At 54.8% G+C, this 27,401-nt stretch overlaps 1 protein-coding gene across 1 annotated transcript in view; it reads left to right on the plus strand.

Moving 5' to 3' along the window:
- PDGFRB (platelet derived growth factor receptor beta) overlaps window positions 1-27,056 on the plus strand; it is a 42,426-nt gene extending 15,370 nt beyond the window's left edge. The window contains exons 2-23 of the mRNA XM_010373628.1: window positions 3,404-3,449; window positions 4,578-4,901; window positions 5,439-5,705; window positions 6,449-6,576; window positions 6,696-6,870; window positions 7,448-7,640; window positions 8,297-8,412; window positions 9,724-9,847; window positions 10,415-10,626; window positions 13,732-13,826; window positions 14,910-15,042; window positions 15,653-15,757; window positions 16,119-16,229; window positions 17,272-17,431; window positions 18,401-18,561; window positions 19,100-19,218; window positions 19,418-19,540; window positions 20,297-20,408; window positions 20,854-20,953; window positions 21,568-21,673; window positions 22,555-22,787; window positions 24,969-27,056. Of these exons, the coding sequence (XP_010371930.1) occupies window positions 3,410-3,449; window positions 4,578-4,901; window positions 5,439-5,705; window positions 6,449-6,576; window positions 6,696-6,870; window positions 7,448-7,640; window positions 8,297-8,412; window positions 9,724-9,847; window positions 10,415-10,626; window positions 13,732-13,826; window positions 14,910-15,042; window positions 15,653-15,757; window positions 16,119-16,229; window positions 17,272-17,431; window positions 18,401-18,561; window positions 19,100-19,218; window positions 19,418-19,540; window positions 20,297-20,408; window positions 20,854-20,953; window positions 21,568-21,673; window positions 22,555-22,787; window positions 24,969-25,152 (3,321 nt within the window). The 5' untranslated portion in view covers window positions 3,404-3,409 and the 3' untranslated portion in view covers window positions 25,153-27,056. The remainder of the gene's footprint in view (window positions 1-3,403; window positions 3,450-4,577; window positions 4,902-5,438; window positions 5,706-6,448; window positions 6,577-6,695; window positions 6,871-7,447; window positions 7,641-8,296; window positions 8,413-9,723; window positions 9,848-10,414; window positions 10,627-13,731; window positions 13,827-14,909; window positions 15,043-15,652; window positions 15,758-16,118; window positions 16,230-17,271; window positions 17,432-18,400; window positions 18,562-19,099; window positions 19,219-19,417; window positions 19,541-20,296; window positions 20,409-20,853; window positions 20,954-21,567; window positions 21,674-22,554; window positions 22,788-24,968) is intronic.
- The last annotated feature ends 345 nt before the right edge of the window (window positions 27,057-27,401 follow it).

Genomic DNA, 27,401 nt, shown 5'->3' on the forward strand with positions numbered 1-27,401 from the left:
AGGAGGGGTTCCTGGCACATAGCACTCTCTTCATGGGCAAAAGGGGGACACTTAGGGGTCCCCTCCCTCTCTCTGCTCTAGAGGCCTCCCTGGGCAGGAGAGTACAGCAGATGCGGGGAGTGCCTGCTCTCTGACTGTGACATCCAGGTTGTCCTAGGTGGCCCTTCCCTGGAGTGCAGTCCTCCTAAAGAGGGGAAGTTGTCACAGGCAAACCCACTACCACCAAGTCAGCTGCCTGGGCCTCCCTGGGATTGGCTGGAACCAGAGCAGCCTCTGGGAAGCACAAAGAAGCCTAATGCATTGGGTGGACAATAGGGGGTGTCAGGGAGTCATCCAAGATGGCCTGGGAGGTCATGTCTGGGTGCCCTAAGCCCTACTCTGCCCTCCCTGGCCCTCCAGCCTCTTGTCCCTACCACTCTTTCCCTTCCACCTCCTGGGGTTCCACATCACCAGCGGAAAGTCCCCTGAAACACTGCTGTCTAACTCTTTTTATTTTTATTTATTTAGTTTTTTGAGACAGAGTCTCACTCTGTCACCAGGTTGGAGTGCAGTGGCATGATCTCAGCTCACTACAACCTCCACCTCCCAGGTTCAAGTGATTCTCCTGCCTCGGCCTCCCGAGTAGCTGGGACTACAGGCACGCGCCAACATGCCCAGCTAATTTTTGTGTTTTTAGTAGAGACGGGGTTTCACCAAGTTGGCTAGGATGGTCTCAATCTCTCGACCTCGTGATCCGCCCGCCTCAGCCTCCCAAAGTGCTGGGATTACAGGGGTGAGCCACCGTGCCCAGCCTGTTGTCTAACTCTTAATTGTATAGATGGGGAAACTGAGGCCCAGAGAGGGAAACAACTTGTCAAAGCCCGCACAGCAAGTCTGTGGCTGAATAGTCGTGGAAATTCCATCTGTGGAGCGAGAGGGCTGGTGGATTCTCATGTGACTCTAGCCTCAGGAACGTAACCCCCTCCTGCTTACTAGCCCCCACCTCCTCAAAACACCCCAGTAGAATTCATGGTGACTAGAATCTTCTCTTTGGCCAGTCAAAAAGGCAGAGCTTCACCATAGGGACAGTTCTTTGAAATGACACCTCCCAACCTCTCTGTATGGATGGGGAAGCAGAGTCCAGAGAGGCTGGAGACTCGCTCAGTCTCATAGTGGGTCCCAGGGCGCTTAGGAGGGGAGCTGATTGCTCTATTCATAGTGAAGCCAGTCTGAGATCCCTGGCATGCCTACACCCTCCCTACAGCATCCACACTGCCTGCCTGTCCCCTCCCCACACTTGAATCTGCCTTTTTGCTGTGCGACTGGGGCATGCTTCTGTCCTTCTCTGGGCCTCTGCTGCCCATTCAAAAAGCATCCCCCCTAGCTCAGAGTCTCTAAGCTACCCCCAACCCCAGGCCCAGCAGGAGGGATTCTGAAGGGGAGAGGATGGAGTACCACATGGGAGCAGGGTCGGGGGCTGCATGCCACGAAGGCCCAGGCCACATGGCCAGCCCAGACTTCCAGAGCCAGGCCAGCCCCGCTGCAGTGACCTCCCTTCTCCTGGCCAGCCGGCCAAATTCCTCCTTTAGAATAATAAACAGTGTGGCCAGCCAGGGAGACTGGGAGAGGAGGGGCAGGGAGGCTGAAGTGACCCCCTCCCCCAGCCTCGGCTGCTAATGATTTTCTTTGGCTGAGATCTCTAGCAGGAAGGGGGCAGCCAGAGGGGCACCGATAGAGGGGCAGATGGGCCTCTGTGAGGGCTGCTGGCTCCGCCTTGGCGCTGCTCCCTCCTGACCAAGGAGGCCTGGCATCCAGCTGGAGGGGCTGGGGCAGAGGGATGGTGGGGAGCAGAGGCTGCAGGGGGGTCAGAAAGGCTGGGCTTCAAGTCAGGAGCAGATCAGAGAGGGAGAGGAAGAAACGAGGAGACCTTCAGGCAGGCAGTCCGAAAGGGAACGGGGAGGAGAAGAGCTGATTTGCTCAGACTGTTTCATGGGGTGTTGGGCAGAGCTAAGGTTGGGGGTCCATAGGCTGGGGGAGCCTTGCCTCTGTCCCACCCCTGACATGTGAATGCCGCCCTGGTAGGTGCGGCACTCACCATCATCCACTTCCAGAGCTGGGGACTTAGGCCACAGGGAGAGTGATGGTACAAGAGGTGGCGTGCTGGGGCCTGAACCTGGTCCGCAGCCCTAAACTGAAAACTAAAAGGGATGAGATGGGGAGGCGGGGGCAAGCTGGGCATGGCCTTCAGAGGCAGGATAGGCTGGGCAGCCCCAAGGCCAGAGGAGGCTCCTTGTTGCCTTGTCACGTCATCACCTCCCAAAGCTCATGCTCTGCGACCCCTGGTCCTCTGGCCTCCTTCCTGCCAATGCTACAGGCAGACTTTGGCATACCTGGCTCCTGGTGGTCTCTTGGGACCCGAGGTGTGTCTTCCAAGATAGAGGAGAGCAAGGGCTGCCCCCATTCAGTCTGTCTCTGTCTTTGTCTCTTAGTGCCTCTGTCTTAGTGTCTCTCTTAGTGCTTCTGTCTCTTAGTGCCTCTGGTGCTGTCTCTCTGGGCACCTCTTCTCTGTCTCTGTGTCTTTGTCTCTTTCTGCTTCTATCATTCCAGGTCTTTCTCTCTCTGTCTCCCTCTCAGACAGGCTCTGCTGTGGAATCTTGGGCAAAATTCTCATCTTCTCAGAGCCTCAGTTTCTCCATCTACACCCTGAGGGTGGAGGTGGGGAGCCTGGCTTCACTGGTCTCCAAGGACCTGTGAGGCCTGGCTGCTCAAGGGGACCTCTCCTGGGCCCAGCCCCTAGCCACTCTCACCTGGGCCTCCCTGTATGCTCTGGGCTGAGTAAAGGGGTCCAGGCCCACCTCCCACATTCCACAGCCCCGGCTCCCCCGCTTCCCTTCCCACAGCCCACAGCCTCCTCCGTTTCCTGTTGTGCTTGTGGAGCTGCGGGAGTTCTCTGGGTTCTGGCCTCCCCCCTCCTCCTCCCAGGCCTTTCATCACACTTTCCCAAATATTTTTCCTGGCAGATAAGAGCCTGGTATTGGAACTGTCACCCAGAGGACAGGCTGTCAGAGCTGGCAGGCCTCTGGACACCATCCAGCCCAACTTCCCCTCCCTCACTGTACAGACGGGGAAACTAAGGCCCGCAGAGAGGCTGGGGATGCAGCCGGGGCCACATGAGAGTCACAACCAGAGCCAAAGCAAGGGCCAGGCCCCCCAAGGCTGAGTCTGGGGTGGAGAGGAGAGGGCCTGTGGTCTTGAGTGCCCTTTCAGGCTTGGAACGTGGTGGCTTTTGACTTCAGCCCCTCGGACATGAAGCCTGGGTGGCCCAAGCTGGGGCTCATTCTGCAGGAGCCAGGTGGTGAGATAGTTGCTGGCGCTGCCTCCGTCTGCCCTGGGCCAGGTGTTAAACTCCTCTTTAACTCTGCAGGACACCATGCAGCTTCCGGGTGCGATGCCAGCTCTGGCCCTCAAAGGTAGGTAGATGGGAGATAAGGTAGGGGAGCTGGGAGGGCTGCGGAGTGGAACCCTGGAGCTGGCAGGAGTGATGTTTGCTGGTGGCAGGGCATGAAGCACCAGGCACACTGCCCTGCTCTTCGGCTTTAGTTTCCGGGATTTCCAGTGGGCTCTGTGGAGGCCTCCAGCTGCCAGTCCTTCAGTTCAGAAAGCGTCAGTGGGCCCCTGCTTGTCCAGAACCATCAATTCACATCCTTTGATTGGTCCTCCAGACCCCATCCCACCTTCTGGCACACACCCCTGGCCTCCTGTCCTCGGTCTGGTAGATCCGCGGCACCCGGCTTGGACCCCTCATTGGCTGGGAGCTTCCAAGTCCCTGCTGGGCTTCTCAGCACACCCCACCCCTCAGTCCTGTCCGTTAACATGTCTTTGGCTCTGCGGGGGCTGAGCGGCTGACCCAGAAATTAATGACCAGCCAGTAGCCTGCCCGGCAGCTGGCTGTCAGATGGACTGGCTGCCTGACTGCCCACCTCCCCTCCTGATCTTTATCACCAGGGGGCATGGAGGGTGTGGCCTGCAAAATCCTTGTTCAGGGGATGTCATGGAGGAAAACCAATCACTTGACACACGCATACCCCAACCCCAGGCCCCTCCAGCCCGGAGGGGCCTCAGCATCTTTCCTGCCCCCACTCTGAGCTATCTGAGCCCCTCCTCCCATCCCTCTCCCACCCAGAGCCACCTCTGGGCCTTGGGCAGAACCTGGGCAGTCAGGGGAGGGGGCGGGGAGCTATAGGGAAGAGGCTCAGAAAGTGACCTGGGAAGCAATGCAGGAACTGGAGGCCAGGGAATTGCTTCCCGAGGATTTCCTGGCCCCTTCTGGTGCCTACTGCCTACACACGGCACTGCTGAAGGATTCAGAGGCTGGGGTCTAAAGGGACTGACATAGGCAGTCTGGAGGAATCCCTAGAGCCCTGGAGCTGGGCGAGTGATCCTCAGAGCCATGACTGGAGAGCCCCAGTCTGTCGGATAAAGGAGCTGTGCTCCTCAAGGACTTGAGGGCTGTGCATATGTGGCCTCCTCACAGGCTCAGCCCTGCGAGAGGTGCTGAGGCCCCTGTGCCCTGATGTCTGATACCTCCTCTCCCAAAGGCCAGCTGCTCTTGCTGCCCCTGCTGTTATTGCTGGAACCGCAGGTCTCTCAGGGCCTGGTCATCACACCCCCGGGACCAGAGCTTATCCTCAATGTCTCCAGCACCTTTGTTCTGACCTGCTTGGGTTCAGCTCCCGTGGTGTGGGAACGGATGTCCCAGAAGCCCCCACAGGAAATGGCCAAGGCCCAGGACAGCACCTTCTCCAGTGTGCTGACACTGACCAACCTCACTGGGCTAGACACGGGAGAATACTTTTGCACCTACAATGACTCCCGTGGACTGGAGCCCGATGAGCGGAAACGGCTCTACATCTTTGTACCAGGTAAGGGTCCCCAGCCTGTGTGCCCACTCCTTACCCCTTTTTCAACTGGAGGCATCGGGGGAAGTCCAGAGAGTGCTTTAGTTTGTTGTGAAATGCAGCCATCCTAGAAAAGCAGACAATCATGGAACCAGCCTGGCTCAGTCCGGCAGTGTATTCGCCCCCACTCCTTGGTCTGGATGATCTGCCTGATCCCTGCCAGTCACCCCATTCCTGCCTCCCAAGAACTCTATATTCTCAGCTGCTTCCAATCTGCTCCCTCTTGACCCTACATCCCGTCTTCCCCATTCTCCAAGCTCCAGATATCAGCTGCATTTCAACTTGTGACTTGCCTTCTTTCTTACCCTGGTGCTGTCAATATCAAACATTAGAGCTGGAAGGGACCATCTCTAACATTTGATTTATGCTCCTCTGGGAGCGTCCCTATTCTGTAATGGGGCGACAGAGGGCCAGAGACAGCAAATGACTTGCCACACAGCAATTCAGGGGATGGCCAGAAACCCGGTTTCCCTGACTCATTCATGGCTCCACTCCTGGCAGATCCCACCGTGGGCTTCCTCCCTAATGACGCCGAGGAACTATTCATCTTTCTCACGGAAGTAACTGAGATCACCATTCCATGCCGAGTAACAGACCCACAGCTGGTGGTGACACTGCACGAGAAGAAAGGGGACATTGCACTGCCTGTCCCCTACGATCACCAGCGTGGCTTTTCTGGTATCTTTGAGGACAGAAGCTACATCTGCAAAACCACCATTGGGGACAGGGAGGTGGATTCCGATGCCTACTATGTCTACAGACTCCAGGGTGAGCCCCCTTTCTGGCCTGATGCTCAGCCGAGGCAAGTATAACCCTCCACAGAGCAATAGCCCTTTACAGTTTACAAAGTGTGTGACTCCACTTCCCCGTGGATTCTCACCACAGCCTTGGAAGGGAGATAGTGTTTTTTCCATGTTGCAGATGAGGAAACTCAGGTGCAGAGAGAGGATGGAGTTTATCCTCTGTCGCAGAATTCGATAGCGGCAGAGCTGGCCTGTATAACATGGTTGGTGAGGGCACGAGCTTCTGAGCCAGCTGGGTCGAAATCCCAGCTTTGCTATTTCCCGTCTGAGTAAGTTTACACAGAGCCCGTAATCTCTCTGAGCCTGCCTCCCCTCTTGTAACGTGGGTATAATAATGCCTGCCTACCTCATAGGATCATTGTGAAGATTAAATAAAATAAAAGATGGAGAGTACCTGGCACATGGTATGTGCTCAATACATTTCTCCTATACATAGATCTCCAGAGTGTACTTTGATTTCCAGTCTGTTATCCCTTCTAGAACGTCAGCTCCATAAGAACAGAGATTTTGTCCATTTTGTTCACTACTGTTGCCCCAGTGTCCAGAATAGTACTTGGCATGTGGTAGGTATTCAGTAAATATTTGTTGAATGAATGAATCTTCTACATCAGTCATCCTTTCCCTCTCTAGCCCCTACCCTATCCCCAAGCTGAAGTGCTAGTGGCTGGTGGTGACTTCCGCAGCCCTAAGCCAGTCTCTTTCCACCAGTGTCATCCATCAACGTCTCCGTGAATGCAGTGCAGACTGTGGTCCGCCAGGGTGAGAACATTACCCTCATGTGCATTGTGATCGGGAATGAGGTGGTCAACTTCGAGTGGACGTACCCCCGCAAAGAAGTAATGTGGGGCCAGGCAGGGGTTGGAGGAGGGGCCAGGCAGGGGTGAGTATCTGAACTGCAAACTGATTTCCCCCGGCCCTTCCTGATTTGGGGGGCCTGCCCAACCTGTCGCTGCAGAGTGGGCGGCTGGTGGAGCCGGTGACCGACTTCCTCTTGGATATGCCTTACCACATCCGCTCCATCCTGCACATCCCCAGTGCCGAGTTAGAAGACTCGGGGACCTACACCTGCAACGTGACAGAGAGTGTGAACGACCATCAGGATGAAAAGGCCATCAACATCACTGTGGTTGGTGCGTGCCTTGGGCTTAGCCCAAACCCCAGTCTGAGCTGGACCCACCGCCTGTCACAGCCCCAGGGTATAGTCAGCCACACTCCAGTGCAGCCCTAGCTAGCCTCTGTGCCAACCAAAACCCCAATACCAAGACAAACCCAAACCAAAATGCAGTGTCAACCCCAAATCCAACCCTATCTCAACCTAGACTTTCTGACTAGCCAGAGCCCCAGCCCCAACCTGACTTCCAAGCCCAACTGCCATCCCAGGTCCGGGAAACCCCATCCCCAAATTCAACCTTACCACTAGTTCAACTTTATCACTAGTCCCAGAATCAGCCACATTACTGACCCAGAACAGAGAACTGTTAGTACAACTCTGGTCCCTACCTGGGAGCCAGCCCTGACATCCACATCAGCCCCAAATTCGGCCCCTTCTCCAGGCCCCGTCCCCAGCCCAATTTCAACTTCAGCTTGGGAAACTCCATGGCCAGCAGAGTCCACAGGCCTGAAGCCCTGCCTCACAGGCTGGCCTCCTTTGAGATTCAGTTGGTGCCCTGCCCCCAGGGCCCCGCCCCTGACGGTCACCCCTTGCAGAGAACGGCTATGTGCGGCTCCTGGGAGAGGTGGGAGCACTACAATTTGCTGAGCTGCACCGGAGCCGGACACTGCAGGTAGTGTTCGAGGCCTACCCACCACCCACCGTCCTGTGGTTCAAAGACAACCGCACCTTGGGCGACTCCAGCGCTGGCGAGATCGCCCTGTCCACGCGCAACGTGTCAGAGACCCGGTGAGCAGCTCACTCTCCCACCCCATTCTTGAAGTTATTTTTCTTTGCAGCTGCCAGGCAGCCCTTGGCTTTCAGCCACAAACCTAGGCCCAACTTTCTGAGAGCATATTAGGTGCCAGGTGCTAGGGATGCTGCAGCGACCATAGCTGACAGTTCATCCCTCCTAGAGCTCCTAGTCTAGTGGAGGAAACAGACGCCGGTCAGATGATCACCCAGATGTTTAGTTGCGCTTGTGATGGGTGGGGCCAGCAGTAGCAGCCGAGAAGTAAACGGGCAGATGACTGGGGAAGAGGGTGCCAGGCAGACCACTCATGGCCTGTGGTATCCTTGAGGCTAGAGATTTCCTGCCTGATAGAGACTGTGATAGGTTAGGATGGAGCAGTGTCCACCTTTCTGAAGGGGAGAGAAATAGGACTTTCCCTTCAATGCTCCCCACCCCCACCCACAGTCCATCTCAACCCTCCCTCTTGGCTTAGGGGAACTGCCTATGGGTGAGGATTTATGAGACCGGGTTTGAGTCCCGGCTCTGCTACCAACGCCTAGATGACCTTGGCAAGCCCTTCCGCTCCCTGGTCCTTGTTCCTGTTTATACCAGGAGGGTGGGGAGAACTGTAAGAGGCCTTCCGACTCTGACAGCTGCCTTTCCTGCTCCCCAGGTATGTGTCAGAGCTGACACTCGTTCGGGTGAAGGTGGCAGAGGCTGGCCACTACACCATGCGGGCCTTCCATGAGGACGCTGAGGTCCAGCTCTCCTTCCAGCTACAGATCAATGGTGATGAGCACGCCCCTCCCCATGTCCCTTCTGCTTCCCCTCCCTGCTCCCATTCCCTCTCCCTTCCTGTACTGTCCACCCACCCTTAGGAGGGTGGGAGAGGGACCCTGGAACTCAGGAGATGAATTCTAGGCCACTGACCCACTGCCGTGTGAACCTGGCCTCTGGGCCTCAGTTTCCCCAGCTGTATAAGGAGGCCATTGCGCTAGATTGGTGTTTCCAAAACTTCAGGCGCTTAGGTACTAAGGCCATGATGTTTCCTTCTTACATTCCACTTATACTGTACTATTAACTCAGTAGGTATTTATTGAGCAACTACTATATGCCTGTCTGTTCAAGGTTCTTGAACTTCCCTCCCTGCCTTTGTGCAGCTTGCATCCGAGTAGGGGAAGACAAACACTAACAGTAGGAAGGCAAACTCCAGCAAATTGCATAGGTTAGAAGGTAACTAACACTGTGGGAAAGGAAAAACAGGGGCCAGTAGGGAAGATTGAGAGTGGGGCGCAGAGTGATGGTGAGAGTTGCACATTTGATACAGTGATCAGAGCTGAGGAAGTGATATTTGCATGAAGACCTGAAGAAGGTGAGGACATTAGCTCAATGGATATTTGGGGAAAGGGTACCTCGGGCAGGGCAAACCCCAGAGCAGTCGCTGAAAGGCCTGTGTGGTAGGAACAGGACTGGTGAGGAGAGAGGTAGGAGATGAAGTCGGAATGGGGATAGGGCAGTGGGGGCTGGGAGAAGGGCAAATCGAATAGGTCTTTGTGGGCCTGCTGCAGACTTTGGCTTTTACTATGACTGAAATGAAGAGCCATGGCAGGGTTTTGAGCAGAGGAATGAAATGACAATGACTTAATGTTTTGTCAATTAACTTTCTAAAAATAAATTTATTTTGAAAGACAAAATGTAACCTTTCTATTGTAGGTGGAAAATTGGCATCATATATCATAAATATAAAGCAACCCCTAAAATAAACTCAGAGAAGACCAAACAATGCTATTAAATGCTGGCTTCATGCGCTTGGTGGCCCAGGGCTCTGAGCTTGAGGCCTAGCTTCCCTTTGTTAAAAGGGAAGATTAGCAAGTCTCAGAGAGGTGTTAAAGACAGACTAGCACCCTGCTGAGGCGTTCTCTTTGAAGTACCCAGAAAGGAACCCATTGATTTTCACACTGATTCCTGGTATTTAGTGTTCACCTGCAGTCTACATCCCTCCTCCCACAAGAGGGACTCTGGGTCGGGTCCTCCCTGAAGACCTGTCCTGTTAACTGTCCTGACTCTCCCGCCTCCTGACCCAGTGTCCTCTCCATGCAGTCCCTGTCCGCGTGCTGGAGCTAAGTGAGAGCCACCCAGACAGCGGGGAACAGACAGTCCGCTGTCGTGGCCGGGGCATGCCCCAGCCAAACATCATCTGGTCTGCCTGCAGAGACCTCAAAAGGTGAGCAGACCCGGGCCTCAGTCGCCCAGGGTCCCTAGCTGGCTAGAAAAAACTCGTGAAGGTTATCTAGTCCCGCCCGTTCTTCTTGGCATATTGTTACAGGCATAGCGTTGCATCGTAGGCCAGGTCACCACCTCCTTGGTCCTACTCTGTATGACCTAAGTGGTCGCTTTTCCTTACCTTTACCCCTGGGCAGTTTGGCCTAGCAAAGTGCAGGGTCTGAGCCCCAGAGACCTCACCTGCCCTGTAGATCAGTTCTGCACTCCTGGCCAGGCTGATTCTAATGTAGTGGACAGAGGCAGGATTCAGTGCACGTTCTGCCTCTACCCTATACACTGTGTGACCCCGAGGGTCAAGTAAGAATGGATTTTGCAATCAGCACTGTCAGTTCTGGGCTGGGAGCACCCCCTGCTGACCAGTAGAGGGAGCACAGGAGGAGCCCGCTTGGAACCAGGCAGTGGGACAGAGGAACTGGACACGTCCCGCCTCCTTCCACCAGTTTCTCCTTAGTTTCCCTGTCTGCAAGGGGAAGGGGCTGGCAGGCAACCCTACCGGCTCTCCTGGCAGGTGTCCACGCGAGCTGCCGCCCATGCTGCTGGGGAACAGTTCTGAAGAGGAGAGCCAGCTGGAGACGAACGTGACATACTGGGAGGAGGAGCAGGAGTTTGAGGTGGTGAGCACACTGCGTCTGCAGCACGTGGATCGGCCACTGTCGGTGCGCTGCACGCTGCGCAACGCTGTGGGCCAGGACATGCAGGAGGTCATCGTGGTGCCACACTGTGAGTCCCCAGCCTCGGTGGCCCCTGATGATCCCAACCCCTACCTTAACTCTGCCTAATTGGTGCTGTGCCCATGTACCCACAGCAGCCAAAGGAGTTAGCATGCCCGGGGGCAAACAGGAGCATCGTGAAACCCTGCCGTGTACATGCATAGGAACATGTTCCAGCATACACAATATGGGTACACATGCGTACAGACACAAGTCTATAAACCATGGATATGAATAGCACTATGCCCTTCAGTGTGGTGTACATATACTCTATGTATGTCGTAAGCCATGTAATGAGCATGCTGTTCCTTGAACATAGGTGCAAATCCTCTGTGTGTAGATATGTAAATCGTGTACTGAAGAATGCCCAATCCCCAGTCACTTCTGTAAAGCTAGAGTGTATGTGTATAAGCATACACGTGTGCACTCTGCATGTCCACGTGTGTAAACCCACCACATGTTCGTAAGCCATGTACATGAGCATGTCTAATCCCCAGACATCTGTTTAAACCCACAGTGTATGTCTGTATGCATGTACCTGTGGGTACACAATTCCTATACATGTGTACAAGCAATGCATGTACAATTCCTTTGCATGCATGCAAACTGGCCTAGTGCATATCTATAAGCATATAATTGGAGCACACCTTTCTAGGAAAGTGTACAAGCATAATTCCCGTACACATATGCCTGCTGTACAATGTACATCTGTTAGCAGGTACACATACGTGTGTAATTTCTGCACATATGAACAATGCCTACTAGTGTCTTGATGCTTTTGTGTATTTACCTGGCCCTCCTTATGCATACATGCACCTGTATGCATGTGCTTCATTTATTAATATTTCTTCTTCATTCAGTAAATATGAGGACCCAACTTCTCATTGAAGTAAAAAGGTCAAAGGGCTCAACCCTGCCTGGACCTCCTAGTACCCGTAGTCCAGAGAGAGAAGGCAGACAAGGAACTTGGCAATTTCCCCCGGGATCATCACATTAGGGGCAAAGCCTGGAGGGAGAAGGGGTCCCATACCCAGCTATGGGATCCAGGAAAGTATTCTAGAAAAGGGACCTTTAGGTTGAAACCTAAAAAATGACTAGGAGTTAGCCTGGTATGGAATGGTGTCCCAGTCAGAGGGAATGGCCTGTGTAAAAACCCAGAGGCAAAATGAGTTCCTAGAAATGAAAGGAATTCAACGCAATCTGACTGGAGGATCGAGTGTGTGGATACTTAGGGGCTGGAAGGGCGGCAGATAAAGGGGAAGGAAGTGCTGTGGGATGGAGCTACAGGGGTAGGCAGATCTAGAGCAGGCAGGGCTCCAAAGGCCATGTGAGGCATTTTGGTTCCTGTGTATGCAGGTCCTTGGGCGTGTTCACGCATGTGCCTGTCTAGGGCTGCCTCCTGTCCCCTGGCCTGTGGTGAATGGGTGGGCTTCTTTCCTCCCCTCATTTCACCTATGCTCCCACACATGCATACACATTCTCTGAGCAAGTGTGTATCTGGGCAGACAGTGTGGACAGCCTGAGTGGAAGACCAGCTCTGAGCCAAGGCAGATGTGACACGTTTGTGTGACTAAAGCCTGAGCGGGAAACTGAGCACCAGCCCACAGGGCCTGGGATGGCTGCAAGAGGGCTCCTTCATGCCTCCAGCGATGGTTGTCTAGAAGATGTAGGCTTCCTTCCCAGGACTGAGATGTGTGATGAGTGGGAGGAGGGCAGAGAAGAGGGATGTTGGTCTGGGGCCCTGAGGAGGAAGGCATGGGGAGAATGGATAAGGGTGAGAGACGAAGTTGGAGAGGGAAGAGGTAGAGTCATGAAGCCTCTGCCTTATGTGCCATTTTAGGATTTTGGCCTTTTTCCTTTACTGATAGCATGGGAAAGCATCTAAATTGTGTTTGTTTGTTTGTTTTTGAGACAGAGTCTCACTCTGTTGCCCAGGCTGGAGTGCAGTGGTGTGATCTCGGCTCACTGCAAGCTCCACCCCCAGGTTCAAACAATTCTCCTGCTTCAGCCTCCTGAATAGGTGGGATTATAGGAGTCCACCACCACGCCCAGCTATTTTTTGTATTTTTAGTAGAGACGGTGTTTCACCATATTGGCCAGGCTGGTCTTAAACTCCTGACCTCGTGATCCACCCTCCTAGAACTCCCAAAGTGCTGAGATTACAGGCATGAGCCACTGCGCCCAGCCTGCATCCAAATATTTTAAGCATAAGAGTGGCATTCACTTAGTAATTCAACAAATAGTACCAGGTACTTACCGTGTGCCGGGTGTGGTTTTAGGGACTGAGGTTATAGCAATGGATGGGGAGGAGGAGGTGGGACAGGACTCCCTGGGGAGCAAAGAAGCACAGATTGGGGACAGAAGAGGAGGGAATGAGTTCCATGGGACATCATAGGTGGCCAGTGGGGCAGGGCAGGGGAGAGGCGGATCTGGCAGGGGTGGATGGGGAGAGTGGGAAGCTGTACAGCAAAGAGGCCGAGGCCTTGAGGGTGGAGGAGACTTGAGGCTTGTAAGGGCCAGTGTCAGCCCCATTTTGTAACTACCGTCACCACCCCAACCCCAACTGGGCCCTTTGGGTGGAGTGGGAAGGAAGCAGCCTCCATACTGAGGTCTGAATTCATCAGGCTGGGGGTCTCAGCCATTGCTCCATCAGTGGCCACTCACTCAGTCCACCGGCCACTTGGTCAGGCATAGAGTCTGACCAAGCTGTGGCAGCCCCAGCAAGGGTGTGGACTCAGAGGAGAGGTAAGCCGCAACCCAGCTGTCAGGGGCTCCAGGGCTAATGGGAGCCCAGTCTAGGCAATGGACTGGAACCCAGAACAGGATTTGTACCCCGTCTAGAGTTCTGGCAGCAAGGCCAGACTGACTGGCAGTGCTGAAGGGATGTGGAGGCCGGCAGTGATCTGAGTGGGGGTAGTTACTGAGGGGATGGGGTATTTACAGGACAGTCTGAACGTGCGGCCTACAGCGAGAGGCTGAGGGTCTGACACCGCAGGCTGATGGGGAGGTGGGTGCTTCTATTCTGGACAGGATGTGTGCAGAGGGATCTGTGATGCCAGAGATGGGGTGAGGGGAGGGCAGTTTGCTCATGGCCTGCTCTCATCTCTGCCTCCAGCTTTGCCCTTCAAGGCGGTGGTGATCTCAGCCATCCTGGCCCTGGTGGTCCTCACCATCATCTCCCTTATCATCCTCATCATGCTTTGGCAGAAGGTAAGCCCCTCCCTGGCCTAATGGGTGAAGACTGGCACATCACTATTTTGCATGAATTCCACCCCTCTGCCCTCCTTGAATGCTGCGTGATCTGGCCACACGCAGGGCTCAGCATGGAACTCAGGTGGGGACTTACGTAGAGTGATGCTGGCTGTCCGAGCTTCCTCTACCCCCAGCAGTCTGGGCCAACCTGAGCCGGGCCCGAGCTATCCAGGATTCTCTTCCCCTACTGTGTCACTAAGTCCCCGGGTCCTGCTGAGGCACCATTCCTCTCATCCTAGCCATGGAGCATGGGACCTTTGTGGTGGACTGCATGGGCTCCAGGATTTTTCCAGCTCTCACCCATGGAGACCCTGTGATTCTACTGAAATGCATTCTGATCCTGTTAGTCTGTAATTTCAGTGTTCTACTCTGAGATTTCACCATTCTGTGATTCCAACATTTTAAGCTTCCTGAATCAGGATTGCAGCACCTCATGATCCTATCATTCTAAAATTCCAGTCCTGTGGTTCCAACACCCTAAGATGTCAACATTCTAAGCTTACATCTTTCTGACTCACCCAGCATGGGGAGGGCCATCCGCATCCAGCCGAGTGCTCTACCTGGTGTCACTTTCTGGGGTCACCTGCTTCACCACTTCCATCTGAGGAGCAGCTAAGGCTGGGAGAGGAGCTGGAGAGGAGGTTCTCATGAGCCAGGCCCCCAGCTGCCAGTTGCTCCTCAGTCTAACAAGTTTGGAAGCCTCCTCTGCGACCCCTTGGTCCCTGTTCCCTCCGAGCCCATGAAGACCTTGGCTCAGTTGAGCACTTGCTGTGTGACTTCAAATATTCCCCGGCTCCTCTCTGGGCCTCAGGGTCCCCTGCCCCTCTCTGGGCCTCAGGGTCCCCTGCCCCTCTCTGGGCCTCAGGGTCCCCTGCCCCTCTCTGGGCCTCAGGGTCCCCTGCCTCTCTCTGGGCCTCAGGGTCTCCTGCCTCTCTCTGGGCCTCAGGGTCTCCTGCCCCATGTGTCCTAGATGGATGGACCTAATGGGCCTCAAGGCCTGAGGCCCCCTCTGATAACTAATTCCTGGGGTTGGGCCTCCAGAAGCCACGTTACGAGATCCGATGGAAGGTGATTGAGTCTGTGAGCTCTGATGGCCATGAGTACATCTACGTGGACCCCATGCAGCTGCCCTATGACTCCACGTGGGAGCTGCCGCGGGACCAGCTTGTGCTGGGTCAGTCCTGGGAGGCCTCAGGTGGCAGTGTGGGGACTCAAGTTGGGTGGGAAGACTCTCTGAGGTCTGGTCCCAGCCTTGCCATGACTAGCTATGAGACCTAGGGTTGGTGTCTTGCCTTCTCTGGTCCTCCGTCTCCTGCTATGTACAATAAGGACAAGACAATCCCCCAGGAACTGCCTACCATTGAGATTCTATGATCCTGTGACCCCATGAGACGGGACCCCTATGTGACAAAAGTGGAAGAATTGAGGACAAGCTGAGTGGCAGGCCTGGTCTGGCTGGGGAAGCTGAGGGGGTACAGAGGAGCGTGCTTCCTTGGGGAGGGAAGAAACTTTCCAGAGATTAAAGATGGGGCAGAAAGCAGGCAGGACTTAGATGAGATACCAGGAAAGACAGGGAGGCATTGTGGTTGCAGGAGTGTGTTTAGGGAATACCCTGAGTCCAAGGTGGTTCAAGTAATGTCTAGGTTGACCTAAGAGAGTGGCTCTCTCCCCTCACTGGGCAGGAAGGGTGGCAGCAGGACGGGGGGTCGGGGGGAAGGAGGTAGCCGGGGGGAGCGGTGCAGCTTCCTGGTAGGCCAGGAGCTGAGGGATCATCTCTGCACCAGGACGCACCCTCGGCTCTGGGGCCTTTGGGCAGGTGGTGGAGGCCACGGCTCATGGCCTGAGCCATTCTCAGGCCACGATGAAAGTGGCCGTCAAGATGCTTAAATGTGAGTAGTCCTTGGAACCCTCCACATCTGGGCCCTCACCTCTCCCTGCCCCTCCCCACACACTTAGCCTCTCCCAGGGTGGCCTGATGCTGATTTGCAGGCACAAGAGGGGCCGTCACACTGCAGCAGGCGCTGCTCCCGAGTCTGGTTTGGGAAAGAGGGTTCCTCACCCTGGCATCCTTGGCCTGCCTCCCCCTACCCTGGCCTCTTCCCCTCCTCAGAGTGTGGGTGCTCACCCCCCGCCAGGCTGCATGAGTCTTACAGCACAGGGCGGGGCAGAAGAGTCAGAATAGGCTCCTGTGGTGGGGCCTCCGTGGAGCCTCCATGACTGGGCCTGGCCTGGGGCCCCCATTTTCCTCAGCCACAGCCCGCAGCAGTGAGAAGCAAGCCCTCATGTCGGAGCTGAAGATCATGAGTCACCTTGGGCCCCACCTGAACGTGGTCAACCTGTTGGGGGCCTGCACCAAAGGAGGTACCGAACCCACTGCCCCAGAGGACTCAGGGAAAGTGCCCACCACCAAGGCCAGGCCCCACCTAGCCCCTCCTCAGGCGTCACTCAACAGCACACTCCTGCTGGAGGGTCCGTGCCCACCCACTCCAGCACCCCCACTGCACGGTCCCAGAGGGCAGTAGGTTTTAGAAACTCACAAAATCACAACACCTTCACAGCTGAAGGATTAGTTGGGTCACCAGTCCCAGCAGCTTCCAGACCATGGTGTTGGCTGCTTTTATTTTCACAACACATTTTGAAAACCAATAAATAACAGCTCACATGACATTAAGATGAGTTACACGCCCACCATTGGAGACCACCAGCTTGCTAATTGGGAGCTACCTTTATTTGATCATAGAAGAAAGTCTCTGTGGCCAACTGTGTTTATTTGAAGCTCTGATTGCCAGTTAGGCTGAAAAAAAAAATGTTATCACCATTTGCAGCTGCTTATTGGGAGATCTGGGATTTTCCTCAGCATTATGCAACCAAAACAAAATACAGAAGTATGTTGGGCATGTAGACAATTTACGTCCGCAATGATCACTCATTTCAAAATTTTTGTTCGCATAGATATCTTCAAGTTCTCATTGACTGACTTAAAGTAAATGCATTGTAGTTGAATTTAACTACTAAAGTGATTATTGTAAACAGTGGCCTTTATCTGCTTTCTATACTGGGCTCCCAAGTAAGCTTTAGTTTGAAAACATATCAATAAGAGCCAACACTGCGGAGTTGCCATGTGCCCAGCCAATAAAGACATCATCTCATTAATCCTCATGGCAGCACTTTGTGGTGGGTTTAATTACCCCCACTTAACAGCTGGGGAAGGTAAGGCTCAGGGAGACTAAATACTTTGCTCTGCCACAGAGGCAGGAAAAGAACCCAGATTTGCAAGGCACTGAAGCCTCCTAGCTGTCATGCCAAAGTGTCTCTCCCACATCCAGCCCCTGATTAGCCTCGTGGCCTTGAGGGGACGCCCGAGGCCTCCACAGGGACTGTCCCTGAGCCTGTCCCTCCGCAGGACCCATCTATATCATCACTGAGTACTGCCGTTACGGAGACCTGGTGGACTACCTGCACCGCAACAAGCACACCTTCCTGCAGCACCATTCCGACAAGCGCCGCCCGCCCAGCGCGGAGCTCTACAGCAATGCACTGCCCGTTGGGCTCCCCCTGCCCAGGTACCAGGAGGGAGGCCAGGGACTGAATCTTTGGGATACCTGAGGAGCACCGCTCCTTCCCCTCCCTTTGTCCGGGAAGAGAAGCTGAGGCTGTGACAGGGCAGGGAACAGAATCACTCCTGGAGCTAGGGCTGTTCTACAAGGTGGCCCACCCCAGATGAGGGAATAACAGTGATGCCAGGCCCTGTGCTGCTAAGCCCTCTACATATGTGACATGCCATACTTGTGTTGTGGGTGTTTGCCCTTCAGTCCAGGGCACGCAGTGATGGAAGAAGGGACAGAGGCTGTGGTGAGACGAGAGCCAAGCTCCCAATTTGCGCAGTGGTGCTCCAGACTGTGTTCCTCTCTACAGCCTCTACACATCAGCCTCCACACTGCCCTTTAGGGAGCTCAACTCCTTTCTTCATCTTTTCCAAAAAGAACATTTCTTAGTTTTTTTGCTGATTACAAAAACAAAGACAAGAGTAGCTTCAGAAAAGCGTAAAAGACCTTAAAACTCACTCCTGCCCTCTCCAATGTTTTGATCAATTTCCTTCCCATCTTTTTCCTGCCCGTAGAGACGTGTGTAGAGCCCCACAGCCCTCTGGGGAGCTGATGCTACAGGCATAGGTATCGGGGTGACTCCTGGTTGCCCACGCTGGGTCGCAGCCAGGCACTCTTATGGCCAGGTGGCGCTGGGGAGGCCACAGGAAGGCGCCTCTGTACACACCCATCTTGTGACCTTTGCCCTGGGGCGCTGTAATCGCCTCTGGGTGTGAGCTCTGTGGGTTCTAACTGTCATTTTGGCAGCCTCAGTGCCCAGCTTGGCCCAGCAGGTTGGTTGAAAAGGGTCGATCCATGGGCATTCCTATTGGGATAGCCTGAAGGATGAGTGAGTGTGTGAGAGAAGAAATTCATGAGTGGCAAGGGGCAGGAGGGGAGGGGAAGGCAAAGCCTGCAGGCTCTTCTGTGATGCTCCTTTACCCCCAGCCATGTGTCCCTGACTGGGGAGAGCGACGGTGGCTACATGGACATGAGCAAGGACGAGTCGGTGGACTACGTGCCCATGCTGGACATGAAAGGAGATGTCAAATATGCAGACATCGAGTCCTCCAACTACATGGCCCCTTACGATAACTACGTTCCCTCTGGTGGGTGGACACAGTACCCCACACCCACGCAGGCTGATGCTCTTCACATGCCCAGCCTTGCCAAAAACCCTGGGAAGAAGGGAGTCTTGTGCCCATATCATAGATGTGGAAATTGAAGCTAGCCACCTGGCAAAAACTACTCTGTAGTGGACCGCTGTTTATGGGTCCAGAAACATGCATAGAACCCACAGGGAGGGAGAGAGCAGGGATGTGGGAGGACCTGGCCTTTTGTGGTGCTAGGGAAAGTGGTCTACTCAGCTTCGGCCCCAGGCTGGTCTAGTGTCCCTGAGAGGCAGGCAGGCAAGGGCTGGGCAATAGTGGCCCAAGAGCTAATGCCAAAAGTGTTTCTGGCCAATGAGGGCACTGATAAAGGAGAACTTTGAGTTCGATATTAAGAAATCATTCTCCTTTTAGGGGAGACCTAGGCGATGAGTAGCCACCTGTCTTGGACATTCAGTCTCCCAGGAGCCAAAGGGCAGGGGTCCTGTGGGCCAAAAGGAGACATAAGATAGCAGGTGACCCTCTGCTTCTCCTCTAGCCCCTGAGAGGACCTGTCGGGCAACTTTAATCAATGAGTCTCCGGTGCTAAGCTACATGGACCTTGTGGGCTTCAGCTACCAGGTGGCCAATGGCATGGAGTTCCTGGCCTCCAAGAACGTACGTGTGGTTGTGGTAGAGCACAGTAGGGGCTGTGGGGAGGTGGGTCAGCAAGTCAGCCAGCATTCTCCAAGAGCACCTGCACACCAGGATGGCCTCTCGCACGTGGGCAGTGTTGCATTTTCCCAAAGCCCTTGACTTTGGAGTTCTTTCCCCACAATTGCCCCCAAGGCCTCAGCTTCCCTTTCCCCAAACCCAGTGCGTCCACCGAGACCTGGCAGCCAGGAACGTGCTCATCTGCGAGGGCAAGCTGGTCAAGATCTGTGACTTTGGCCTGGCTCGAGACATCATGCGGGACTCGAATTACATCTCCAAAGGCAGTGTGAGTACCTTCCCTGGCCCTTGTGGGGCTGTCACCGTGTGTCTGTGACCACAGGAATAGTTTCCCTCCTGACCAGTGTGGCTGCGGCTCATGGGATATCTGTGTGGGGCTCCTCGTGGCCTGCCCTGACAGCGGTGGTGGGCTGTACCTGCCCAGCTATATGTGCAGGGACAGGAAGGGGAGCCACCCAGGAGAGCATGGAGCAAGTATAGCAGTGGGGAGGGCTGGCTGTAATGGGTCCAGGGTGGGGGAAGGGGGAACAGGCCGAATGTGTTGTTCCAGCAGTGGTGGGCAGATGAAGGAGCCCAGGTGACAGGGCAAGAAAGATGAGCAGGTCACACGCAGTAGCTGGGATTGGTCTGGTGAAAACGTGATCCTCCTGCCTGTCTCTCATCTCCCCACTTTTCAGCAAACCCCAGATGGAGGGATGCTAGGCCCAGAGATCAAATGTAGCCAGGATGAGAGCTTGGGGGGTACCTTGACAAGTCCCTGGCTCCCCCACTTCACTACTCAGACCCTGGAGATTTTCCCCAGGGACAGGGGCTGCCTTGTCCCCAGCTAGTGAGAAAAGAAACAGCCTCTGGTCCTCTGGCCAGCACTGGGATGGACATGGGAACTGTGACAAGGGCCCTCACAGGGAATGGGAGGGAGAAGTGATTGTGGGTGGGAACTGCCAGGTACCCTTCTCCTGTCCCAGGTGCAGAGTGGGGCTGAGGTCCTTCCTTGCACTCAGCACCTGTCCTGACCTCCCTACAGACCTTTTTGCCTTTGAAGTGGATGGCTCCAGAGAGCATCTTCAACAGCCTCTACACCACCCTGAGCGACGTGTGGTCCTTCGGGATCCTGCTCTGGGAGATCTTCACTTTGGGTACGCTTGCTTCTTCCTCCAGGCCTCAGCATCCTGGCCTGGTGTCTACTTCCAGCAATCACACCTCTGGCCTGGTGGGGCTATGGGACAAGCCCTGATACAGGGATCCTGGTTCAGGTCCCAGCTCTGCTACCTTCTCCCTGCTGTGTGATGTTAGCAAATTCTTTGCCCTCTCTGGATCTCTTTAGCTCCCTGTCTGAGTATTGACAGGTTTGAACAGTGACATCAGAAAGCCTGCTTGGCTCTCACATTCTGGCTGTCTATCCTGGGGAGGGTTGTGGTCTCTGCCCGGAGCCCATGAAGGAGCCCACAGTTCCAAATGCCAGGGCCACTGCCCCCTCACCCGTACCAGGGCCAGCATGGCTCTCCTTGTCCTATAGAAGAGGGTGCCCTGCCACTTTTCCAGCCCTGAGCCTGTATGTCTCTTGTCTATGCTTCCCAACAGGTGGCACCCCTTACCCAGAGCTGCCCATGAATGAGCAGTTCTACAATGCCATCAAACGGGGTTACCGCATGGCCCAGCCTGCCCACGCCTCCGACGAGATGTGAGTGGAGCTTCATGCATTTGGGAGGATTTTGTGCTGCAAACAATAGATATCCAACTCTACTGGCTTAAACCAAAGATGAGAGATTTGTTAGCTCAGAGATCTAGAAAACCTTGGTGTAACTGGATCCAGCCGTGCAAAGGATGGCATCAGGAACCTCTTGTTCTAGCCCTGAGCTCTGCTTTGCTCTGTGTGGCCTCATTTCCAGGTCAGCATTGCTCAAATGGCTACCAGCAGTGCCAGCCTCATGTCCTACTGCTTGCTGCATAGTGCCAGCAAAAGTCCCAGAGCTGACCTTCAGGGGCTTAGGTGGGGTCACATGCCATCAAGAACCGACCGCGGAAGCTGTAGGGCTGAAAACGATTGGCCAAGCTTGGGTCCTGTGCTCACCCAGGCATAGTCAACCTGCGGAACCATGTGGAATGGGGGCTCTGAGAGGGCCTCCCAAGGGAATATCCAGAGGCAGGACCTCTGGATACACCCAGACACCGCTTCCCCCCACCTCCTTTCCATGTCTCACCTTTTTCTGAGAGGCAGCAGCCTCCCACTCCCCTAGCCCTGCCTTGTCCCCTGAACCCTTGGCCAGAGACCCTGACCCTTCTCCTCGTCCCCAGCTATGAGATCATGCAGAAGTGCTGGGAAGAGAAGTTTGAGATTCGGCCCCCTTTCTCCCAGCTGGTGCTGCTTCTCGAGAGACTGTTGGGCGAAGGTTACAAAAAGGTATGTTGAGGCAGGATGGGGTGGAGCACAGAGATCTCTGGTGTAGAAGTCAGACACCAAGTACAAGGCTCTGTGTGATGGGCTGGCATTTAGGGGACCACCCTTTGTCCTCTCTGGGCCTCAGTTTCCCTGCTGGTTCTAGGGGGGGATGGGCTGGCACTATGAGTTTATTTTAGCAGCACAGAGCTACACGGAAGCTGATCGATTAGATGCAGGGAGGGGGCCTAGAGCCCTGTCTGTCCTGCTGCCTCCCTCAGGCCTTTGCATCCATACCGAACCATGGGCTCCTTCAGAAGTGTGAATAACCCCAGGTTACATGACCATGAACCACCTGACCACTTGGATCCTGTCATAGGATCGTCTATCCAAGGCCCAAAGAGCCAGTAGGGCCCTGAAACGCTGCCCCATCCAACAACAGGGCTCCGAGTGAGGAGGAAATACACATCGCCTTTGACACAGAGGCAGCTCCTTCCTTGGGTCCATTTCTCACCCCCACTGCACCCCAGGGATGGTCCCAGGGACCTGGGAGATGGAGTAAGGTCATCACCACTTCACAGCCAAGGAAACTGAGGCCCTGCAGAAGGAGGCTGAGACAGCATGAGAGCCTGTGCCTGTCTGCTCTGAGGTCGGGGAAGAGTTAGAGTCCTGGGTGCTGTTCTGATAATTGCCCCTCCCTGGGTGGTCCTAAGCTCACCATGCCTTGTAAGATTCTATGTGAGATGGGAGGTCAGCTCAGCCGTGTGGCTTGGGCAAATCCCTTTCCCGTCTGAGCAGCGGGGGGCTTATTTATACAAAGAGGGATGGGCCAGGTTAGAAGATCCCTGAAGGCATTTCTGGCCTGACCATCCCTGTTTCTTTGGTTCTCCCTGCCCTGGGAGCAGAAGTACCAGCAGGTGGATGAGGAGTTTCTGAGGAGTGACCACCCAGCCATCCTTCGGTCCCAGGCCCGCTTGCCCGGGTTCCATGGCCTCCGATCTCCCCTGGACAGCAGCTCCGTCCTCTATACTGCCGTGCAGCCCAATGAGGGTGACAACGACTATATCATCCCCCTGCCTGACCCCAAACCCGAGGTTGCTGACGAGGGCCCACTGGAGGGTTCCCCCAGCCTAGCCAGGTAGCCACTGTGGCCTGGGCCAAGGAAATCATGTGTGTGTGTGTATGTGTGTGTGTGTGTCTGTGTGTGTGTGTGTGTGTGTGTGTGTTTGCCTGCATGCATGCTGTCAGGCTTGCCTCAGAGGTAAGTTACCTAGGGTAAGTACTTCTCCCTAACAATGAATAGAAGAGAGAATGAAACTCGTTTGAACTTTGATGCCCTGAGGTGGAAAGGGCAGGTTAGTAAAAACAAAAGTATGGGCTGGGACTTATTTGCAAGGTAGTTATTTCCTTTAAGGGAGCTCCCAGAGGTTATCTATACTCTCTCATCTCTAGGTCCTGTCCTAGCCCCAAGGAGAAGAAGCAAACCTACTTAGCATCCCCAGCACCCCAGTTGTTACTCATGGACAGCCAGAGGCCTATGTTCTGTCCCTCAGCACCATGCCCTGGGGCTAGAGAGAGCCTCCAGGGTTGCAGGAGTCAGAGGCGCCTACAGGAATTCAGGACAGAATTCCGATTGGGAAGGAGATTGTGGTTTTCTTTTGCCTTGGGAAGTGGTGAAGTTACAGCTCAGCGGGGGCTTTATAGGAGGACCCTGCTGTTACGGGGACTTGATGTCCACACAGGATCTCCCCTTAACTGGAGAGAAGGGCTCCTCATGAGGTCACGCCCACCTCCAAAGCAAGATCCAGCCCAAGGTGAAGTGGCTGGAGCCCCAGGCTGGGGTACCGTCCCAACTCTGCCACTAGCCGCTATGAGACCTGGGAAGGCTTTTCCTCTGAGAGCCTCAGTTTCTCCATATGTGCCAGGAGTGCACACAAGCCTTAGAAGGCTCCCAAAGGCCCTCATTGCTCTAACTGTTGAAGAGACGAACCATCCAAGAGTTCCAGTGGATGGCGCAGAGGGGTGAAGTGCAGCTCTCACACAGCTTGAGGTGTGAACGCAGAGGAGCGAAGTGCAGCTCTCACACAGCTTGAGGTGTGAACGCAGAGGAGCGAAGTGCAGCTCTCACACAGCTTGAGGTGTGAACGCAGAGGAGCGAAGTGCAGCTCTCACACAGCTTGAGGTGTGAACGCAGAGGAGCGAAGTGCAGCTCTCACACAGCTTGAGGTGTGAACGCAGAGGAGCGAAGTGCAGCTCTCACACAGCTTGAGGTGTGAACGCAGAGGAGCGAAGTGCAGCTCTCACACAGCTTGAGGTGTGAACGCAGAGGAGCGAAGTGCAGCTCTCCCACAGCTTGAGGTGTGAACGCAGAGGAGCGAAGTGCAGCTCTCCCACAGCTTGAGGTGTGAACGCAGAGGAGCGAAGTGCAGCTCTCCCACAGCTTGAGGTGTGAACGCAGAGGAGCGAAGTGCAGCTCTCACACAGCTTGAGGTGTGAACGCAGAGGAGCGAAGTGCAGCTCTCACACAGCTTGAGGTGTGAATGCAGAGGAGCGAAGTGCAGCTCTCACACAGCTTGAGGTGTGAATGCTCACCCTGTTTTGTGCCCTCAGACAAGCTGCTTCACTGTGTACATTGGTCTCCTCTTCTTTTTTTTTTTGAGATGGAGTTGCACTCTTCTTGCCCAGGCTGGAGTGCAGTGGTGCGATCTCGGCTCACCGCAACCTCCGCCCCCCAGTTCAAGCAGTTCTCCTGCCTCAGCCTCCTGAGTAGCTAGAATTACAGGCATGCAGCACCACACTCGGCTAATTTTGTATTTTTAGTAGAGACGGGGTTTCTCCGTGTTGAGGCTGGTCTCGAACCCCTGACCTCAGGTGATATACCTGCCTCGGCCTCCCAAAGTGCTGGGATTACAGGTGTGAGCCACCGCGCCCAGCCAGTGTTCTGTTCTATAAAATACAAACAGTAAAAGTACTTCTATTAGGGGGTCATTGCAAGGATTAAATGAGATAGCATACACCTTTAGGAGTGCAGAGGAGGCAGATGCTGGTGGGTGAGAAATGAGCTTTGGAGCCAGCCAACTCTGCTCCGAAGTTCCAGCTCCTGCACTTCCCTGCTGTGTGAAGTGGGGCAGTGACATAACCTCTCTGAGCCATACTTTCCTCACCATGCAGGCCTTGCATAGTTTTCACAAGAGTTAAATGAGCCGGAGTGTGTGAAGCCCACGGTGCAGGGGCAGACACACCGAAGGCTCTTCATGACTGCTGCTGTAATCCTCCTGGGCTGCTTCCTAGCCTCTCACTCACTGCCTCCTTCCTCTAGCTCCACCCTGAATGAAGTCAACACCTCCTCGACCATCTCCTGTGACAGCCCTCTGGAGCCCCAGGAGGAAGCAGAGCCAGAGCCCCAGCTTGAGCGCCAGGTGGAACCAGAGCCAGAGCTGGAACAGCTGCCGGATTCAGGGTGCCCCGCGCCTCGAGCAGAAGCAGACGACAGCTTCCTGTAGGGGGCTGGGCCCCACCCTGCCCTGCCCAAAGCTTCCCCTCTGCCAGCACCCAGCACCTCCTGGCCTGGCCGGGCCTCCTGTCAGCCAGGCTGCCCTTATCAGCTGTCCCCTTCTGGAAGCTTTCTGCTCCTGATGTGTTGTGCCCCAAACCCTGGGGCTGGCTTAGGAGGCAAGAAAACTGCAGGGGCCACAACCAGCCCTGTGCCTCCAGGGAGGCCAACTGACTCTGAGCCAGGGTTCCGCCCAGGGGACTCAGTTTTCCCATATGTAAGATGGTAAAGTTGGGCTTGATGCCCAGAATCTAGGATTCTCTCCCTGGCTGATAGGTGGGGAGGTCGAATCCCTCCCTGGAAAGATTCTTGGGGTTATTGAGGTGGTAAATTAACTTTTTTCTGTTTAGCCAGCTACCCATCAAGGAATCATAGCTGTCTCCTCGCACTTTTGTCCACCCAGGAGCTAGGGAAGAGACCCTAGCATCCCTGGCTGCTGCCTGAGCTGGGGCCTAGCCTTGGGCAGTGTTGCCTCATCCAGAAGAAAGCCAGTCTCCTCCCTATGATGCCAGTCCCTGCTTTCCCTGGCCCAAGCTGGTCTAGGGCCATTAGGCAGCCTAATTAATGCTGGAGGCTGAGCCAAGTACAGGACACCCCCAGCCTGCAGCCCCTGCCCAGGGCACTTGGAGCACATGTGGCCATAGCAAGTGCCCAGGTCCCTGTCCTTCAGGCCCATCAGTCCTGGGGCTTTTTCTTTATCACTCTCAGTCTTAATCCATCCACCAGAGTCTGGAAGGCCAGACGGGCCCCACATCTGTGATGAGAATGTAAATGTGCCAGTGTGGAATGGCCACATGTGTGTGCCAATATACGGCCCTGGCTCTGCATTGGATCTGCTGTGAGACTTTGGAGGAATCCCTCACCCTCTCTGGGCCTCAGTTTTCCCCTTCAAAAAATGAACAAGTCAGACTTATTAACTCCAAGTGCCTTGCCAGCACTAACATTCTAGAATATTCCAGGTGGTTGCACATTTGTCCAGATGAAGCAAGGTCATATACCCTAAACTTCCATCCGGGGGGGTCAGCTGGGCTCCTGGGAGATTCCAGATCACACATCACACTCTGGGGGCACAGGAACCATGCCCCTTCCCCAGGCCTCCAGCAAGTCTCAAGAACACAGCTGTCCAGGCCTTGACTTAAGAGTGATAGCCGGTGTCTTGGAAAGCCCCCAGCAGCTGCCCCAGGGACATGAGAAGACCACGGGACCTCTTTTATTACCCACAGTGGCCTCTGAGGGTATCCCGGGCAAAAGGGACAGAGGGCAAATGAGATCACCTCCTGCAGCCCACCACTCCAGCACCTGCGCCGAGGTCTGCATCAAAGACAAAATGGACAGCGAGGACAGTTATGTCTTGTAAAGGACAAGAAGCTTCAGATGGGTACTCCAAGAAGGATGTGAGAGGTGGGCGCTTTGGAGGTTTCCTCCTCAACCACCAGCTGCCCCATCCCTGAGGCAGCACTCCGTGGGGGTATGGTTTTGTCGCTGCCCAGACCTAGCAGTGACATCTCATTGTCCCCAGCCCAGTGAGCATTGGAGGTGCCAGGGGAGTCAGGGTTGTAGCCAAGACGTCCCAGCACGGGGAGGGTTGGGAAGGGGGTGCAGGAAGGGCACCAGCCCTGCATTGCAGGTTGGCACCTTACTTCCGTGGGATCCCCAAAGTTGGTCCAAGGAGGGAGAGTGGGCTCTCAATACGGTACCAAAGATATAATCACCTAGGTTTACAAATATTTTTAGGACTCACGTTAACTCACATTTATACAGCAGAAGTGCTATTTTGTATGCTGTTAAGTTTTTCTATCTGTGTACTTTTTTTAAGGGAAAGATTTTAATATTAAACCTGGTGCTTCTCACTCACAGACTTTGTAGTGTCTCTTGGGTTTGGGTTCCTGTCCGTGGGGAGTGTGGAGTGGGGCACATGGGACTCAACCAGACGCAGATCCCCAGACAGATCCCTTCAGCGCTGAGTCTCATTTCATTCATCTGTTAAGTGGAGATTTTCACTCTCCCACCCCTGTCCAGAAGCTGGGTGGCCTAGACCTTGGGCTTGGTTTCCCAAGGTGGAAAGCGAGCAGGCTTTTCTGGCTTCGCAGAGCCTGGCCTTGAGTCGGGCAGGAGGGTGTGGGGCTGCAGGGCTGCTCCCAGGCTCTGGTGCTAAGGCGCCCCACTGCCCCCACCATGTGCTTTGGCTTTGGCTATCAG

The sequence above is a fragment of the Rhinopithecus roxellana genome, chromosome 3, assembly GCF_007565055.1.
Source record: "Rhinopithecus roxellana isolate Shanxi Qingling chromosome 3, ASM756505v1, whole genome shotgun sequence".
Lineage (NCBI taxonomy): Eukaryota > Metazoa > Chordata > Mammalia > Primates > Cercopithecidae > Rhinopithecus > Rhinopithecus roxellana.